This window comes from Diuraphis noxia, unplaced genomic scaffold (genome assembly GCF_037042655.1).
Source record: "Diuraphis noxia isolate RWA-SAM2 unplaced genomic scaffold, SU_Dnox_SAM2 contig0003, whole genome shotgun sequence".
NCBI lineage: Eukaryota > Metazoa > Arthropoda > Insecta > Hemiptera > Aphididae > Diuraphis > Diuraphis noxia.
In genome coordinates, this window is record NW_028301713.1 from 31,330,585 (window position 1) to 31,351,835 (window position 21,251).

General features: G+C 25.7%; 2 protein-coding genes across 5 annotated transcripts in view; one reads left to right on the top strand and one right to left on the bottom strand.

The window, feature by feature from the left end:
* Positions 1-1,353: 1,353 nt before the first annotated feature.
* On the bottom strand, positions 1,354-7,684 carry LOC107163258 (uncharacterized). 2 transcript variants are annotated; one of them, XM_015510579.2, is made up of 7 exons: positions 7,364-7,503; positions 7,023-7,299; positions 6,110-6,323; positions 3,939-4,375; positions 3,639-3,855; positions 2,092-2,391; positions 1,354-1,856 (listed from the first exon to the last, which is right to left on the bottom strand). In XM_015510579.2, the coding sequence occupies exons 2-7, from the start codon at positions 7,196-7,198 to the stop codon at positions 1,455-1,457; spliced, it is 1,746 nt and encodes a 581-aa protein (XP_015366065.2). In that variant the 5' UTR covers positions 7,199-7,299; positions 7,364-7,503; the 3' UTR covers positions 1,354-1,454. The 2 variants fall into 2 exon arrangements, with proteins under 2 accessions (XP_015366065.2, XP_015366064.2); XM_015510578.2 differs by having other exon boundaries at positions 7,023-7,684.
* Positions 7,685-13,380: 5,696 nt separating this feature from the next.
* The window catches only part of Ntan1 (N-terminal amidohydrolase 1), a 29,337-nt gene continuing 21,466 nt past the window's right edge, over positions 13,381-21,251 (top strand). Inside the window, exons 1-2 of one of the 3 annotated variants that reach the window (XM_015510570.2) lie at positions 13,381-13,437; positions 16,449-16,532. The gene's annotated coding sequence lies outside the window, so the exon portion shown is untranslated. Of the gene's footprint in view, positions 13,438-16,448; positions 16,533-16,941; positions 17,075-21,251 lie in introns of those variants that run through there. The other 2 variants (XM_015510572.2, XM_015510574.2) reach the window with 2 other exon arrangements.

Below are 21,251 nucleotides of genomic sequence, written 5' to 3' on the forward strand. Positions count from 1 at the left end.
AACTACTCATCCTAAATTCGATTTTTATGAAGAAAAATATTTAGAAAAATATTCTGCTTTGGAATATGAAATTAAAACTCTATGTAGTCATTCAAAAAAGTAAAAAACTTAAAAAATGACTAGGATAAAAAATATAATTTTTTAATAAAAACGTTGGTTTTTTAACAACTTAAAACCATGTAAAAAAATATTTTGAGATAATTAGTGTACCCACTTAAAAGAATCACCCTGTATATAAATAAATTCACAAAATTGAAAACAAGTACACGTCAAGTCAAATTCAAACCTTCAAACACTAGAAAACGAAATTGCAGATTTGTTGAACAAAAAAATCGTCCTTTATCAACGAAAGTTAGAGTAATATAGAGTAACTCTATGGCATAGATATATAAAGAATTATTACTCTATGGGACAAATATAAAATTCATAATAAAATGGCGTCAATATAACCAAAATCAAAAGAAGAAATTATTATTTCAGAATTATAGCTAAGGAACGTTATCTTTGTATTTTTTGCATTTGTACTTGACGTCGTAGACAGCGTCCTTTATATGATTTAAAATTAAGGCGCCCGTCTACTTGGCCTATATCATGTTAATCCGTCACTGGCAATAGAAGATGGCTAGAGTTTGATTGAATACGAGAAACCATCTGGCATTAATTGCAAATTTTACGCTTAAAAATTAATTTAAAATGTAAAAATAGTGTGATCGTTTTTAAACTTGCACCACTAAATTTCAAATGTTCTTGGCTACCATCCTTGTTAGTTTATTGTAGAAGGATAAATATCCGATTAACAAATACAAATATATAATAATATCATAAAATATTACATTATAGCGCATCCAACATAATGTAAGCAAAAACAAAAAATGCCATCTCACCCTCTCACCATGTATACGTCACTGGTCAGCGTTATCTACTAGCCCACTTTTTTAAATTTACAATCTCACAATAATTTTTATGAACATTATGAGAAGAATATTGTAAACAATCAAATAAATATCTATAATAATTTAAAATTTGGTTTTTGTAATCTTAAATAATTTATTTAATATCATCTTTGTAATTAATTTATGCATTATGTTGAGATCACAAATAGAATTTTGTAAGTTTTTTGGTAGATTGGGTACTTTTGTACTAATGTCAACATATAATGTCCAATATCTGTGCTAAAAGTATTCCACAAATACTATATTATTTTTAAAAATAGGTATTGAATTTTATGAGTAATTATGCATCATTTTATCTACCTACTATACATATTATGTAATAATACACCGGCTTAATCAGAAATAAAATATTTGTTTATATATTTAAATTCTTAAAAAAAAAAAAAAAAAAAAACTATACTGACTCTAGTTATTAAATGTATAATACGAATACAAGTATGATAGAAGTAATTTTATATAGATATTTTGATTAATCTTTTAAAATAAAATAGTTAAATAAAATTAGTCATAACGATGATGCCTTCTTCTCGGTTTAGATTTAGGTACTCGAGTATGTTGACTGTTGGGAGTGTGTTTTAACCGACGTTTTTTGATAGCATTTTTCAAAACAATTTGTTTGCTATCTTGCAAGTCAATTTTTTGGTTAAATTCGTCAATGAGTTTGGAAACATTCTGGTTTTCTTCCTCACTACATCCAATTATCTCAGATATAAAATTGGGGTTGACTTTTTTCGGTTTGAGTTGACATACATCCATAATTTTAGTTAATTGATCTAAATATAATTCTATTTGTTCTTGATTCTCGACCCGACCCATAGTAATAGCCAATTTTAATTCATTACACACCAATTCTGCAAGATTGAATACCTTGGAATGATCCTTTATAAATATTGATCTATGTTTCTGAAAAAATATTATGTTTATGAAGAACTATTATAACTAGATTTATTTCAGTAAAATGTATAGTTATTTAATTTATTAGAAGGACACAAAAATACAACTTATGGATATTGAATATTAAATACTCAATAGTCATTTTCATAATTATTAAATATCGTGTCGCGACAAAATCGTATTAAATTGAAACTAAGTAGAATAATAAGTAGGTACAATCGATAAAATTGTATTCATCTCTTACCGTAATAATATTGCTATTAGCAATTTTTTTGTCGTTAATTAACATCATGAATTGTTCTACACCAGCTAGAAGATTTGAAGATTCTTTGAAAAGTATCGAGTATGAACAAATTTGTGCCATTATTTTCCATCGACAATTCCCGTTATATTTTTCGAATAGATTAATTAAATCTAATACCGGCTTACCACCTTTTTCGTAATTTTCCAAAATAAGTATTAAGTCGTTTTCTAATAAGTCATTTTCTTCGTCTTTTAACTGATTTTCAGTACTGGTATTTTTCATTTGAATTTCATTTTCGTTCTAGAAATTACATTATATACATTATTTAACTATACATTTCTACAGTACGTCATATTGCATTAAAATTTGAAATCTAATACAGCAGCCTAATATCAATATATATTATACGATACCATATTAAACGTGATATTTTATCTTAGAAGTCTTAGACTAGTGATAGGTATACAATTGCGGAACATTTGCAAAAATATAATTAGAATCAATGATAAATCTGTGTTTTTCTACTCAAAATTTTAGTTTTCAATTAATTTTAATATGACATTTAACATTTTAAATTCTGATTGGAACATAACTTATATGAATGATGATCAAGAATGATGTAATTTTGTTTTGCTCTAACTTTGAAGATAATTATTATTCTACAGCAGAATAATGCTTTGACCTTGTCAGAGGTTCGTACTCTATGTATATATGTTTTTTAATTTTTAACTAAAAATACAGATCGCAGTCCTTTGAGGCTTAGATATTTGATATTTTCACCAAATATTTTTATTAGCATTTTTTAAAAATAATTTTTGTAAGTATTGTTTTTTTTAATTAGTCGGCAACTAGAATTTAAATTTTCAACATGTTTTAGTTTTTATTCTATACATTTTGATACAAAATGTAGACGGTCAAAAACGTTGAAAATGTATTGGGGAGAAGTAAATTTAAAAATACTAAAATTAATTAAATAAATTGTCACATAATAACCAATATATTATATTATAATTTTGTACATTACCTAAGTACGTTTTTTAGTTGTTAAAAATTCATAGCGCTTTTAATTTCAGACTAAAAATCTCTTAGGTGTGAAAATTAATGTAAAAATATTTCGTTGGTTGTTCTTAAAGAAATTTAAAAATATCAAAGATACATAATAATATGCTCAAGTTTTTTAAACCATTTGAAGATTAAATTCCGACAAAATTGAATATTTAAACATAAAATAATCAATATAATATTACAATTTTAATTATTTTCGTATCATTCAAAATATTAAGACAAATTTTCAGCTATTTATACAATTATTAATATACCATGATTCATGTATCTATTTTTATACCATTGAACTTTCATTGATATCTTCATACATTTTCAGAACAATAATTATATAGTACCTACATTTATACATGATATAATGTGTGATTTTTTAAATTTTAGCAAAGATAGTAGTTAACCTACTATACGTATTTGTCATTAATTATTAACTTATTACCAAAAGAAGTTTTATAATAGTGAAGTTTTAAATAATAAATCATTCATACCATTTCTATATAAGTATAGATCAATTCTCTGAAAATTGCAATACTTTTCTGAATCGCTCTGATCACCGTATAGTCATGAAAAGCCATATTTACTGCTATTGTTATTATTTGTTTGATGAGGAACATTTCGTCTTGGGTTAAATATGGCAGAGTCATAAGAGATTTTGCGCATTTAACTACTAAATGAGGATCTTCCGGTTCCATGCTTATGATATCTCTGATAAATCAAAAATATAGATGTTTAAAATATTTTTATAAAATCAAAATAAAATAATGATTAACTTTGATTTGATCACTGACTTGATTAATTCTATTATATTGAGAAAGTCTTTTTTGGTTTTTTCCAATGTATTTTCATTTTTGTTACTTTTACTTAAATTATTATCTTGATGATAATGATAGAGTATTTTATTCGTCATCAAATTCATTCTGTGGAAGTTAAAATATGGATTTGGTTCATTTGATAAGATAATTGCTTGCTGTATATAATCAAACTCATCTTCAGTTGGGCACGATATATTGGTATTCAAATATTGTCTTTGAGCAGTCATAGCTATTGAAAGATAATATTTCCATTGAAGTGTGTCTGGATCTAACTCACATGCTGTTTTCGCATACTCAACAATATTTTGCAACGATTTGCCACCAATTTCTAAACAAAATGCAGCATGTAAAGCATTAATTGCAGCTCTTGATTTTGAATTTAAACTGTGAAATCTTGTTATCATTTCAAATAACTGAAACAAATAATTAGACCTATTGTAATATTAGGAATAAAGTTACAGGTGTTCCGCGTGTTCCCACCTTTTTTCGAAAAAATATTAAAAAGTTTATATTTATGTATAATGCACTAATGTTTGTACATCAAAAATCAAACTTTTTCTTTATTAAAGAGGATGGAAAGCCTAGTGAGGAAGATAGATTATGTAATATTAAAATGTTATTTACTAATACAAGTTTTGGTCAAAAGTTTATTAATTATCTGGGTCCTGTCATTTTTAACACTTTGCCAATTGATGTGAAAAAAATAATATTTTTAATGATAAAATCAACATAAAAAAATGTATAAATAATGTTTTATTTAGTGAACTAAGGCAATGTCTACTATAAGAAAAATGTATACTTTTAGTATCTCTTAATAATTTTACAGTGTTTGTTATTATTTGTTAAATTAATTAATTAAATCATATATATTATGCACTGTTACTCTTTACACCGCCACAAGCCTATAGCTTGGTGCTATATAATGGTGCTAGGTAATTTTTATTATTTCTTTAAATATTTTGTTTGTATTGTATTGTGTTATTCAAATAATAAAAAATTCAAATTCATAAAAAATATTATTATTTTTTTAAAGTGTATATTTCACATATCATAATCATAATATATACAATATACATATTCACGATATTGACAATATAATATGAATTTCAATTTAGATATGCGTAATAATATTAGGTAGGTACTTTATAGTTTATGGTATACGTATACCACACTCAAGGGTGGATCCAGAAAGGAGTACTGGGAGCAAGCCTCCCCTCCGTTAACAAAAAAAAAAATGACTTAAATTTTCGTAAATTATTAAAAATCAGCATTAAAAAAATATTTTAATTCAAGTTCTCCCTCTGTATACAGATCCTGAACCTGCCATTGACCTAATTATAGGTACTTCATAATTCCAGGTCAACTAGATAGCTGATGGTAATACACGATATTGGCAGCTATGATAAATCTTGAGCCACTGATCGTCAATATTGATACAATAAAATAATATGTATATCTGTATATCATTATACTAATAACTGATTAAACTGAAATATTGGATCCATATAAATCAAGATATTAGGTTGGTATACTTTACACTTACTACTAAGGTACCACATCATATTTCCGACTATGATGTGTCCGAGAGTTAAAAATTAATTATCATTAAATTAATATCTTTTTTAATTCTGAAATAGTTTATACTAGGTAGATATAGCTATATAGGTTAGGTTACCCATCTTTATAAAAAGTATATTTAAAAAAGTCTATATTATACAATATTAGTTTAAATATTCCTACATCTAATATTTATTTATTTTTTATTGGTGGATGTATAATCGATGCATTTCGTTAATATTAATCTCAAGTAGGTAGTTTTGAATGAACATAGTGTAGGTATCTTTTCTATGTATGCTAAAATTCTAGACAGAAGTATAGGTATTCTCCGAATACCTACTCGTATGAAAAATTACCACCATAAAATATAAAGGTATTCCGAGAACACTTGAATACTGTTATTAAAAACTATTAGTACAGGTATAGTTTTTTATTAAGGTATTTTGTGGATGATAATATTGTAATTGCTAATTACTCTGTTGAATACAAAACGTTTCAAGTATATACTTATAATATTAGGCACGTGTTACCTACATCATAATAATTATAAGCTATGTTTTTTCTATGAATATTTGGTTATTTTAGCTTACCTGTTGACATTTCACTCTATTCACAGTAAATAATATATGACACAATGTTGACATAACGATATGCTTCAATCCATCTCTAATTGCCAAATAAATCGGTTCATTTTTATCGTCTAATTTATCAAGCCATTCCCAAATATTTATTAATCTATCGTGTGCTTTGTCTACTTGGTTTGCTCGAAATAGTCCACAACTGGTTATAAGATTGCTTATGTACCTGAAAAAAATCCATGTATATAATTTGTATTTTAATTTTTATAAAAATAGCGTCACTATGTATCTATAGCTTTAAGTTGAATAATAATTTTAAAAATATCGGGCTGGATATACAATTTGGCGTGGTGGTGGTGGTATGTTGTGATATTTAATTCAAAAATCATTATAGATGATTAAATTTAAAAAAAAAAAATTTTGTAGCCAATCTTTACAACTACTCTAGTTGACATTGTTCGCAATTTTAATGGTTGCCAGTTTTCACATCATCTATAGGTGAGAATGATAAACTCTCCAAAGTGTAAACAGAACAGTCAAAATAATAAATAATGCAAACTTTTAAAAATTAATGACTTCCCTCTGAATTTCTGAAATACTTAATTTTTGCATTATTATCAATATGTAACAATTAATAAGCAAAACATTTCTTATAATATCTACTAAAAAAATATAGGTTTTATAGGGATTAATATGAAATATAATTTTAATAATTTAGAAACGGATAAGTAAGCTAAATCATTTAAAAAAATAAATACATTGATCAATGTTGTATTCTTAAAACTAATACATATTACATATATATATATATATATATATATATATATATATATCAAGAAATAATAAGATAAATTGAACTTGATGGGCTATTTAGCATACACTAGATTATTCTATAAAATAAAAACAAAATCAAAAATATATTTACTTTTCAAATGAAAATATGGCTGAGGAAATATTCATATTGTATTTGCCATATTTTTTTTCAATTCGATTAACGATGTTTTTATTCCACACTTCAGGTTCAAAATCCCAAGTAAATGGACATTGTAGCATCTTTAAATGTTTTTCCGTAACTCTACTAAATCTATTACTAATAACCATAGAATCTTCTGTATTAGCTTCTAAATTACCATTCTCGTTTATTACTACAATGTCATTTTCAATAACCACTTGTTCAGTCACAGTTATTTCTGGAGTTAACTCTTTAAATTCATTGTAAGGATCAAAAATCGAAAGATATGTGAAATGTTTGTCCGTAACAAATACCTTATGATTGCATGCTTCCAAATCGTTAAAAACGTCCAATTTGGGTAGAAGTTCTTTAATAATTTCTTTTGAATTATTTACCTTCATATAATTTTCATCAGATTGTATCGTCTTACTTTTTTTGTTTTTACTGCAGCTTTTAAAAAGTAACCAAATCATTTTTCATCAAATCGCGTTAATATAAATATATTTTACACATAAACGCACGATTATTATAACAATTATTTAGAAATATAATATAGATAGCGAAAGACTCTATTGAAATCGTAAGTTGCAAATTTTTTTAGAATGATAAAATGAAAATATTACTGTCGAATTTGTCAAAATGAATCTTACAATCATTAAAATGTAACTATATTATAAACTATATAAACACTATTATTATGCATCATAAACATAATTAAAAATTATCTTTAAGTTTCTATATAATATAGGTACACCAGATAGATAATAGGTATTATGAGCTAATAACCTTGTAACATACATAGTGCTTCACTTAGCGAACAAAAATTCAATATTATATAAGGGTAATATTTAGGTACCTAAGTAAAAACTACAAAACTTTCTATATCATAAACTTGGAATATTCAATCAAGGATAAAAAGTTTAAGTAGGTAGTATAGGTTATTCTCAATTGTAACCTGAAGTCGTATGATCGGAGTGTAAGAGCTTTGAGTATTTCAATATGCATAAATAATTTTTAAGATCGTACTGTATAAACAATATTTTTATTGAATTATACAATATATTTCTGACTAAAATAATTATTCTACAAAGATACATATCATACCAATTCATCGCCTTATTTATTTAATTACGCATGTAGGTATACGTATATGTATTATTGAAATATTTTTTTCTGTGGAGTAGCCTGCAGTAGGTATCCGAGTACCTTGTTATATTTGCATTAATTATATTACAAAAGAATAGGCAGTCCTTGAAAAGTTTGAATTTACTGACAAACTAATAACTAATATAAATTAAATACATGGAATAATATTTAAAATATGATTATAAAAAGTTAATTCACATCAATATTTTTGAATATTTAAATATTCAATATCTAAACGCCTCTAATAATTTAAATTAAAAAAAAAAAAAAAATAATCATTATAGGATTACCGGATTTATATTTTAAAATATGCATTTAAAAAACACAAAATATGCAAAATAATTATCGAATTTTACTATATTATCTACAGCTATATTTATTGTAAAGTTAATTATAATCTAAACGTTATTTGAATACAAATAAGCATAGATAATAGAATCTATGCCAATATTGCCAATAAGTAACGATAACATTTCCATATTGATTTCGAATAAATAATTATAACGACCGTGGCTTCTAATAATGTGTTTGTACGCTGAACAACAATAAGAGTACGCTTTGCACGGGATTTGTGCGACATGTGCGTCTCCACCTACGTATCCTAGCTGTACTTACCTATTTAAAAATTAAAATACTCCCATATTGAATATTTGCACATACATTTAATATTTTAATATTAGTATTATTATTTTATTTTCTATTTTTAAATAAGGCTTCAACTCCTGAGGTTATTAGCCTGTAACAATTACAAAATAGTGGTAATAGGTCTTAAAACTATGGAGATACATTATGTTTAACAATAGAGGGAGTTTATAGAATATATGTACATTTGGTTATTTTTCTAAATTAGTTTTGATTAGTATTATTATTTCAATATTTGTATCCTAATTTTGTAGTCAATGTGTTACGCACTTATGTTGGTCCCTAATATTAAAAATTATAATATTGTACTTGTGTAATTCTAACCTGACGTTTGAGACTTTTGAGTGAGTCATCTATATTTCTACGACCATATAAATCAATATCGTGCCACCTTGAGGGACCATTGCAATACCACATGGCACATAACATATACCATTGCAACCCATCTGAGTTTGTTAATGGTTGTGTTCCAGTGACCAGTGTACTTGGATTATAATGTAAATAATATGTCATATTATAGTATAATTAACCTTGAAATATTATCCAAATCAGAATTGTTACTTAATATAGTTAGGTATACTGGAAAAAAAAAGTGTTATATTGCATTTTTATTTCAGCTCAATGTCATGGAGACGTTTCGAAATATACCATAAAAAATAACATAACTTATATTATGAAGATCCGAAGAATGAAGATAGGTACCATGTTTTAGTATTATTATATTATAAATACTTGTCGTATATTAGATTTTGAGTGGAGTGATGACTATATATTGATTTTACGATGATATGTGTTTTTTTACCTATATGATAAGCAGTAAAATAATTCTTCGATTTTCAACTTCAGTATCTTCTCTGGTGAGAAAAGGAATCTAGTTGGTGCATTCGAGATGTAAAAATTTAAAATTCTCAGTAATTTTTAAAAGCGCCGAAAACAATAACAAATTAAGGAAAAACAGAAATTTTATACGCAAAATCTATTTTGGTTTTGGTGCAACTTAAAAAAAATCACCCAAAATTAAAAAAAAAGACTACAAATAGTAAAACTTATTAGCAGCACTATCTTAAAATATTACTCAATTTACAGGGAGAAAAAATATACACAGATGTCTCAAAAAATCAAGCGGGAGTCGGAGCTTCCTTAATCTGGAATGACATAAAGCTTATATTATAAGCTGCCAAATGTACTTTCAATTTTCACTGCGGAATCATTCGCAATTCTCAAAGGTACCTATACAATTAGCTATAGACTAGCTCAAGCATTACAAAACCAACAATTTTATTAAATTTTCTCAGTGCGATAAACAACATAAAAAATGCACACAACACTAACGATATAAACAAACAGGTACAAAATTTGCTTCAACATAGGAAAAGAAAAGGAAACACGGTTCAATTTTGTTGGATATCTGGTCACTCGGGTATCATCGAAAATTAGATGGCTGATAAGACAGCAAAATATGCAATTATCTACCTACTATCCCTTTACTCTTTAGCATCAGTAATTCAATTCGTAACCAAACAACATTTAATACTCATAATACAATTCCATTGAACCAATCTGTGATAGGAAAACTGGAATTCCGTGCACACGAAACTCCAAAAAATAAAATAAAATGTGTTCATATATGGCCACATCTCACATATACCTTCCTAGAAAGTTTGAAGTTATCTTAACTAGGTTACGGATCGGGCGCACACAAATCACTCTTGTCATATAATGAGTAAAAATGATCCCCCAGTCCGGCCAGTCCAATATGCGGCACTGATCTATTAATAAAACACATAATGACCGAATGTCGATTATACTCCAAATCAAGACATCAGGCCTCAAACCTTCAAGAACATTATTATCGGAGTCACTCGGCCTCAACAGTTCATCGCTTATCACAGAGGCAGAACTGCAAAAAAATTTATAAACACTGTATAAATACTAAATTTGTTGATGTAAATAACAACCCAATGTAACCCAAATATTGCAACCTAATGGTCTATTTCTGGTGAGGGTAAATTTTTTGTTAATAAAAAAAAAAAAAATACCGTTAATAAATTACATTTTTACTTGAATATGAGCATTTTTTATTCACCATAAGATTTTCAAAATATTTTGACTCTTGTTGAGTTATATATAGGTATTATAATAAGGTATATAAATAGGTATATATTTTTGATATCAAAAATTTTTTTTTTAATCAATGTCGGAAAAAAGATTACCTACCAGCTACAGTAGTAATAATAACAATATTAATTTAATATAAAATATCTTAACACTCTTAACCATCTCCGTTTAGGATTGTTTTTCAAATACATTATCATATCAATGAATTCAAATACTATAAAACCATCTATTATAATGACTCATATGTAATTTACCGTAATATTTTAATAAGCAGTCAACAGCTGGCTGTTAAGATGAAAATAATAATCCACTATGTTTTTGAAGCTCAGTAAGACAACTCGGTAAGTAAATATTGAAATTAAATTGATAGGACAGCTGCCTTTTATTTTTTTTTAGTAAATTATAAATACTATGAACTGAGAATAGGTACATATCACGGTTTAAGATATACAGGTTAGCTATCGCCGGCCCGCTATACGGTCTGATTGTGTAACGGTTCAGTTGTTCATATTTTCACCACACGCGTAAAGCGCTAGTAGTAAGTAGGGCTATATTTTACTTATAATAGGTAGTGTACTAGTGTATCCTACATGATAGAATTTAATGAATTAATGATCATACATTTAATATCTAAATAAATATAATATAAATTTAAAAATAAATTTAAATATATTTATTCAGATATCTATTATGTCGATATAATATTATATATTATTAAAAGATGGTTTAAAAACATATCCAATCATCTTCAAAACTTTTTAAATAACCTTCAGCCCAGCCAATTACCTACCTACATTAAGATATTGTAATTTTTTATGTACCGAATAACGATCACAAATTCATAAATAATGATTAAAACAATTATTATTAAGTGTAATTATTAAACTTTACCTACCTTAATGTCCTTATTAATATACTATTTAATTATTATAATGGTTCATAATTTATAACTTACAAGTAGAGGTAAACAGTGATTCATTTATACTTATTTATTGCTGGATGGACTATACTACAACAGATTAAATTACAATTAATAATATACCTATAATATTATATTGTCTTACATTCACTCCATTTGTCATTGTCTTCATTGTTTTGTAATTAAATACAAATAATTTTCAATATTTTCATTATTGAATATAAATATTTTCCTTATACTTACTATTATTATTGTAACTGAAAACATTACAGTAATTCAGCCTCTTCATAACTGTAACAAAATATAGTACCTATACATTTACATTTTATGCATTATTTAAAATTATTGAAAATAAATTAAAAAGTAAAATATAATTATTAAAAATAAATTAAAAAGTAAAATATAAATAAAGAATGTATAACACCAAAAACCCCCACAATAATAATATTAAAATTATTTTTTTTTTAATGTTATACAAATTTTCTTTAAAACCTAAAATTTGAGAAAAATGCCCCCACATTGTACATAAACTACAAAAAATGACATAAAATATAAAAAAAATGACTTAAAAATGTTGAAAAATTACCTAAATAAATTAAAAGTTGTATCTACAGCTAAAAATGCAAAATAGAATTAGAATATTCTGCATCAAGGGAGCATAATGATTACTTAAAGGCAATCGCAATAATTCGCAAATCTCAATCAGAAATTAGAAAAGAAATAGAAAATCACAATCACAATATTGAATTATCGAATAATAATATAGGTAGTTCCGAGTTCCCTAACATGCTATATGACCCTACTTACTACTAGCGCTCTACAGATGTGGTGAAATTATGCGCTAAACCCGTGACGAGTTCTGACCGCAGCTATCAATACAATTTAGATAGCCGATAGCTAACCTGTATATCTTAAACCGTGATATATAATTGTATCTTAGTTCGTGATACATATTAAATACAATGATACCACAGAGGCACAGATTATATAAATGTATATAAGTAATAATATAAAAATATATAATTATATACATTTATTTTATATAATCTGTGATGATACGTTAATATAACTTTTAGGCCGTTATGTTGGTTACACTGACTCAGAAATGTCTAGATAATAATATTCGTACTGTATTTACAATTATTAATACCTATTATCATTTATCACGCAGACTGTTAGATATAGTGCGAAGGAGTTGACGTCGAATAGTTGACTTGTAATTAGTGATTACTGATTATTAATATTATTAGTTTTTTAAGTATTAAATTGTTATTAACTAAACATATTTTTTATATACACATAATATATATAAATATATATTTCTTGTTTTTATTATTAAATTCTGGTAAGTAATTTTTAAAAGTAATAAAAATATATTGTTTCTAGTGTAAACAATCAAAATAACTTTTGTACAGTGTAATTTTTTCGTTTTATATATCAATTAAAATCAAAATTTGTAAATAGTTTTGTTCTGTTAAAACAGGCTGGGATAAATCTGAAATGATTGACATGAATTTCTAATGTATGACTACTGGAATTATTTGATAAATGCTGATATTTATCGTAAGTATATAAATATACAATATAATATTAGACATGTCTATAATATAAGTAGATAATATATTATATTATCTATTGATCTATTTTTATTATTTAGTTGTCTTATAGATCTAAAATTTAAAGTTTTTAGAAAACGATATCATTTATTGAATGTGTAGGAAGTTATCTGGCTTATACAATAATGTTATATTTAGTGCCTACATACCTAACAGAAAATAATACATTTTTGACTTAAAAATGATTCACTTAGCAGGCTCATAACCATGTTTTTTATTTTATAGTAAATTGATTAATAAAATTTTTCAAATATAATAACAGTTGGTACTTACAGACTATATTTCAAAATTTTTGAGATTTTTTGTACTATGTAAGGAGTACCTATCCTGCGACAATACAAACTTATATTTTCAAATTAGAATTATCTTCCCTTTTCACTGTAAATTATTTAGTATATTATAATTTTTTTTTAAATTTTGATGTAACTGATTAAATTCTGTTATTGGACAACCTCCCTCCTCATAATATAACCATGTAAATATTTTGTAAAAAAAAAAAAGAAATATTATTTGCTTATTGTATTTTTGTAACAGATTGTAAATTATTAAAATGTTTAAATTACTAAATCCCCTATATCTTCAAAACCCATCATCATTAGTATGCAATAACTATCCGTTAGATTTTTAATTTTAATACTTCAACAATTTCAGAAAAATTATCTTCTAAATAATTTATTATATAAAAGGGGTTATAAAGATATTTGAGAAACAGAAGTTGTTTGTTTTTCCACAAGTCACTTCTATTAATAATGTAGATAATACAAGAAATCTCAAGAATTTAAAAAAATTGCTTAAGTATATATAAAAATTCCAAAAATCAGATACTAAATAACTGCTTTATATACGTAAGTAGAAAAAGAGAATAAGGAATAGTGAAAATGTTTGGTGAATCACTGTGTGTTATAGTTTATTAACATTTGTGGAACACAACAAAATTATTCCACTATAATGGAATTTTAGAAAACAATCAAATTTTAAAATTATAGTCACTACCTGTTCAGTTGTATATCTCTGAAATTATCTAATTTTTTTCTTGGATATACAAAGAAGTAGATATTAATTAAGTAGGCTGATTTGGTAATTTTCTCATGATTATTATCAGTTATTAAACATGCCTTCTAAATAATTGGCAGGTGTTTAAAGCAGCTGCAGATTTTAGAATCGAATAATTAATGTACTTATCATTTTTTTTAATCTATTGATTTTTAAATTCATTGAATATTAAAACATAATAGTCTTCATAAATAAATTATAAATATAATTAGGTACCTACCTATGTATGTTAATTAAATTGTTTAATGATGACTGTTTAATTTAATACCTATTTTGTATCTTTTCTGATGCTACTAATTGTCATTTATCGTCATTCATATCTTTTCTGTTATTTTCCTTTAAGATAATATGAATGTAATTTGTAAATTTATGCTGCAGTTTATAATGTATACTCATAATCTTAAATGTAGTTTAAGATGCATGTATATTACATGATTCATATTAATCATCAAGGTAATTTAATATTGCTTATATTTTATATTTGTAATACTGTATAAATGTGCCACAATATGGTTATATTTTGATTACACTTTATTTTAAAAATGTCATCTGCTAAATCAATGTGTGTATTACACCATATGACACTTAAATTTATTTTATTCAATTTTGATTCCAAATATACTTTTGATGAAATTGATATATAATATAATATATATAATAGGTACTTTTTTAAAGATCTGATTGTTAATTCAATTTTATTATGATTTAATACTTTCTTGAGCAATTTCCTGGATATTGCTGTAAAGAATAAAAGAGCAAATAGGTACTTGACTTAATATTTTAATTTCTATTGTTAATATCTATTTAATGAATACTTATATTACATTCATAAAGTATTCAACCATTTACTGGAATTATTTTTTTACTTTGTCAGTAGCATTACTTATATATTTTTGTTTGTGTTCATTGTTTTAACTTTAGACATAGTTGAATTAACATAATTACTGTGTCAAATTCTCATTGTATGCTAAACATTCATTAAATTACATTTACAATTTTGAATCATATTGTTTTTATTTTCATTTAAACAATTTATTATCCTTTAAATAAATTAAGGTACAGTTTGCAATAACTACCCATCATGCATTACCTATCTATTAGATTCATTGTAGTTCTTAAAGTTACTTAGTTATAACTGAGGTTATTTTTTATGTTTTCTTGTTGGATATTTATATTTTATTTAAATATTTTTCTTATACTTTAGGTATTTTAAATTTAAATTCTATATTTTATAGTATTTATCTTCTTTATAAGTAATTAAACATATAAATTACATTAATTAATAGGAGAGCTTGTAGATTGTTGGAACATATTTAGTGGTTAAAAAATATAAAATGTTGTTTCTAATCTAAAAAAATTAAGTAATGTAGATTTCTCTAAGACTTGCTCATAATTTGTTGTAAATTTATCATATCCCAATTAAAGCATTTAGAAAGAAAATGTAAACTATAAGAAATGATTTAAAGTTGTTTTGTACTATTGACTATTGTATTGTTATTAAAATATCAAATTAGTGTAAAAAAAGTTATGTAAAACAGTCCTTAGTGCTGTTTATAAATAATTAATGATGATAAAATATATGAACAATTTTTAATGTAATGGAAAATGAGGGGTGGCATTTTAAGTTCTAACCTTGTATATCATGGAAAAATTTAAAATTACACTGGACGGATAGTTACCTAAGGCTGGCTCTGAACACATATATGTTTCTAAATTATTACTACTATAATGAAATTAAAAACTGCGCATTTGAAAAAAAAAGTAGTTTATGTTAATGTTTATGAGTTATGATTGATATGATAATATTAATTATAAATAGGAATATTACTATTTTGTTGTCTTAGTCCATCAATCGCTAGATAAACAATTTTTAATTTTGTATTCATATTTAAATTTTTATTATAGAATGGAGTTGAACAATTTTCAACAAATATTACTGATACTAAATCGTATCAAAACAAAAAAAACCATCTTATAAAAATAATTAAGGTAAGATGTTTATAACAACCTTTATACAGTTAGTAATTTTATCATTTATTTTTATGTGTTGAAATATGACATGATAATTTATAAAACCTAGTACCTATTACCTACATAGTATATATTATAATGGAATAAATCTTAGTTTATTATGATACTATATACCTACTGATTAAAACTTAGTTTATAATTCTCATTACAAATAATTTTTTTTATATTAAGTCTGATTATATTTTAAACATAAAAAAAGTTTAGGTATTTATAGACATTAGTTATTACTATTTTAAATGTACCTAGTGGGGATTATAAATATTTGTGATAACATAGTTATTTAAACTAGTTAATCATTATTGCAAGGTGATCAATGATCATAAAATTTTTAATGTTCAGTTCTTAGTAAGTAGGCATTTAGTGATAAATTGAATGAGTATTCTTTATCACAGTTGTTTTTAGTTTGTGTCTATAATGATAAATGAATTTAATATGATGTATTCACTGAACTAATGCATAAAAACAAACAAATAAAGATTAAGAACATCTACGATCTACAGGTAAATAATAGTTTTTTTTTTTTTTACTATTTAAGAGATAATATACAATCTATACAATCTATACAATATAGCATAATAAGTATATGTGAAAAGAGTAGTTATACATGAAAAGACTTGATTAAGAAATCACCCTATGGTAACCCTGTAAAATTGAAATAAAAATAATAGTTAACTTATTAAAATGTATCATTTAATAATTAGGTAGGTAATTCAAGGCAGGATATATTATAAACTAATTTAGGAACTTTTTAAATGAGACCATAAAAACGATTTTGATAACTTTTTATAATATACCACTGAGATAGATATTAATTAATAATATATACTGGAGCGCGGGCTCGGTCGTAAAAACGAGCCGTCGCGTCTCGCGTTTGACGTTACCCCCCCCCCCCCCCCCCACACACACACACTACCGAAGGGCAAAACATTTCATTTTTACATACGATGGACGTGTAGTTATAATATTTTTGTTCATAATCCCTAATTTATTTCAATTATTTTCTAAATTCTTTAACAAATTAAATGTAGTTATAATTAGTTATTACCTTATTGTATTATCATGATTATTTATGGTATTATATAATATAATATTATTATGATTTGAAAAGAGATAAAATTTAACTATAAATTAAAATCACATGAAAAAACCTATGATACATTATAATTTATAAAGCAAAACAAAGAGGCAAAACTGAAAAATAAAATATAAAAACTGTATAAATAATTAATTTGTTGATGTAAATATTGTAAAAAAAAATTGTAACCTTATGGCCTATTTAGCCTGAGGCTAAATTTGTGCTAATAATTAAAAAAAAAATAACACATTTTATAAAAGTGGTATATTTCTGTTTTACCGGACTCTCTCTTTTTTGCAATTATTGTTATTTAAACTTATGAAGTTAAGTATGCTGAAATCGATGGTGAAGTCAGAATTTGGCGGACGGACTTAGTTTTGAAATTATAGCTAATTGAAGTTTAAACTTTATATGATAATGCTTAAATACCCATTAATGCATATGCGTTGTATATTGAACTGTTGCGCAGTGGTAACTTTGCTTAACTTTAAAGGTTAATGTCCTTACTCCTTCGTTCAGATTCCTTCGACACTTTTAGTTTTTCTGTACTTTTTCTATCGTTCTTATGATACAGAAACCAAGACAATAATTATAATTAATTTGTATTTCGTTAAGTGTTTTTTTTTTTTCGGATGCACTGTGCATTTGATATTATATCATAATACGGATTATTATTATTATTATTATTTTATCATTTGATAAAAGTAACTAATAGGTTTTGCCGTGTAGCCCACAATATATTATTACTATTACTATGTTGTTGGTATTGTGAATTAGTAAATACTAAATAATTATCTAAATTACTATTAAAATTATTTATTTAGTTAAAACTTTAAAAGTATAACAAAATTGAATGTATTGTAATGCATTTTATCTTATCGAAAATGTATAATACGTCTGTATCGATTATTGTAGACATCATATAATGTGTAAAAAAAGTGAGCAAGTGACCACGCTGGTAGTAAGTGTACTTAGAAAAAAAATATTGATGAAATCCGAGGTTCACCCGTGGTGGTTTTACATGAGCCGAGGGATATTATTGATTTCAATGTCCGAGCGAGCGAGTGACCACCCTGACCCTGCCAGTATAACAGTTACATACATTACAAGTTTGAAGTTTTCGTTTTTCAAAAAAAAAGCTAAAAAAATTTTGATTAATAGGAGTATTTTGACCGCTGTACTCTTACCTTTAATGATTAGCAAAGTGACCACTGCGCAACAGTTAAATATGAATGGGAATTAGCATTATATAGGTATTTAAGGCTTATCATATAAAGTTAAAATTTAATTAGCTATAACTACAAAACTAAATCCGTCTGCCAAATTCTGATTTCACCAACATTTTTTTCGACCAAAAATTGACAAAGTTCCCCAAAAATGGCCGAAATTAGGGGTGTCCAGTAAACCAGAAAAGTTCCAAAAATTTGTTTAAATAATAAATTTACCAACTGTTATTAAATATGTGTGTAGTTATTTTCATTTTAAATTAAAATTTATCATAGGTTTTTTATGTGATTTTAATTTATTGTTAAATTGTATCCCTTTTCAAATCATAATATTATATATGTAATAGAAAAAATAATCATGGTAATACAATAAGCTAATAACTAATTATTATTACATTTAATTTGTTAAAGAATTAAGTAAATAATTGAAATAAATTAGGAATTATGAACGAAAATAGTCATAATTATACTTTATCGTATGTAAAAATGAAATGTTTTGCCCTTCGATGGTGAGGGAAGTAGAATTCAGAACGGCTCATTTTTTTTAAATAAATCAAACATATTTGAAATTCATCAATCAGGATTGTCAATCTTTATCGGTTCTTATAAATACATTTCTGATTGTAATTTTTTGAACCGTTTTATATGCCCGTCTTAATGTTTATTATGGTGTTTTCATTAATTATAATATTTATATTTAATATTTTCAGTACTTATAAAACATATAATTTTTCTTATAAATAGTATAAATTCTTTTGATTGCATCATTGTTTAATGTATAGTTTTTGTGGTTAAATATTGTATTGTTTGGTTGTTTATAATTTTTCGATTTGCAACTGGGATTTTAATTAATAAACAAATTATCCATTCACCATTGTCAAATGTTCTAAGAAAACTGAGCGCTGCTGAGTGGACGTCGGATTAAAATTCAAATGGCCATGTTATGATTTATTATCTATTTATTACTATTATCATTATGATAAAAATTGCACAGACAGACTAGACAGAGTGGCGTCTTTGTTGTTATTCTTAAAATATGGACATAATGCCTTACACGATACACGGCTATATATTGCTTTAATAGTTTAATATCTTTTTATGTTATACTACTTATAAAAATAAATTTACTTTTCACAACGCAAAATTGTAATTTACCCCGATTTTTTACATTTTAAAAGTTAATTATTGTCTAATTTAGTAAACTTTGGTTAAGTATAATGTATACACGGATATATCAAGGTATTTGCAGATTTTTTATGTATTATGTATATAATAATAACACGTGTTTATGTATCAGTTTTAATTTTGTAATTTATGGTATCGATATCCATGTTTTTACCATGACGTTTTCTTCTATATCAGGCCGTACATTATAGGTATTACACCACGATATACATGCATTGCTTTTAAAGTGTCGTTGCAGTCGTTGAACCCACTTGTATTTATTTTTCTAACCGTCGCACGTTGTGCTGTATGGCCAACACGCCACCCACGACACGTCGTCTATTCGAACTAGTGGTTGTAAATTGAAACGACCATCGCTCGTTCTCGAAAAACGTACGCTAATAATACCATAGTTATACGCTGTCCTGTGTCTATCTAATTTATTATAAATTTATAACATGTAGTAGGTACTGTTACCTGATAGGTACATAAGGTGTATGACGTATGAGACGCGACTGTTCGTAGTCATCTTTCCGATCGTTTGCATTTCGGACGGATGACAGACGTGGCGGTGACCGAATGATAAATCGTGCTTTCGCCTCGTGCTTCGTAATATTATAGGTACGCGCCAGCGATGGTTAGATAGTATCGACGCGCCGCCAAGGATCCCGACCCTACATCGTAGTCACACTTGCCTTAGTTGATTGATTACAACCAAACGATGTTATGTCGTCGCTCCGCAGTTCGGATCGATGCGTATTTTATACGTATAATATAATTTATTATAATTTATTAATATTCCACTTGTATTCTATAATTTATTTTAATATAATTAGGTTTGGGAACTTGATGCACCCTACAAAAAATATTTTTTTAAATATTTCCGATTCACCATTAACTGTTCACCTGTTTAAGTGAAATTACCTACTATTTTTTTTTCAAAAAATTACGCATTTCTATTCTTGTTGCAAGGTATAACAATATACATAATATCTTATAAATTAGTCTTGGACCTAATAAAAATATTTTATTGACTGTTATTAATACTATACAGATGTTATTTTGTCGTTGCCTGTTGTGTAGCAACTGTTGCATATGTTACTCATAATATTTTTTTCTATTCATCCGTTTTAGTACTGTAGGATCCAGTCGTAACATCTCTTTTATTTTACTTTCGCTGTGTTATATGTCGTTTAGTCAATAGTGTACTAT

What these genes read in the sequence shown, in the direction of transcription:
- LOC107163258 (XM_015510578.2), bottom strand. Translation starts at nt 7,522, where the DNA reads ATGATTTGGTTACTTTTTAAAAGCTGCAGTAAAAACAAAAAAAGTAAG. An exon ending in ATAGAGTGAAATGTCAACAG is followed by an intron (nt 4,376 to 6,109) that starts GTAAGCTAAAAT and finishes TATTTGTTTCAG; the next exon opens with TTATTTGAAATGATAACAAG. An exon ending in AATATAATAGAATTAATCAA is followed by an intron (nt 3,856 to 3,938) that starts GTCAGTGATCAA and finishes TTGATTTATCAG; the next exon opens with AGATATCATAAGCATGGAAC.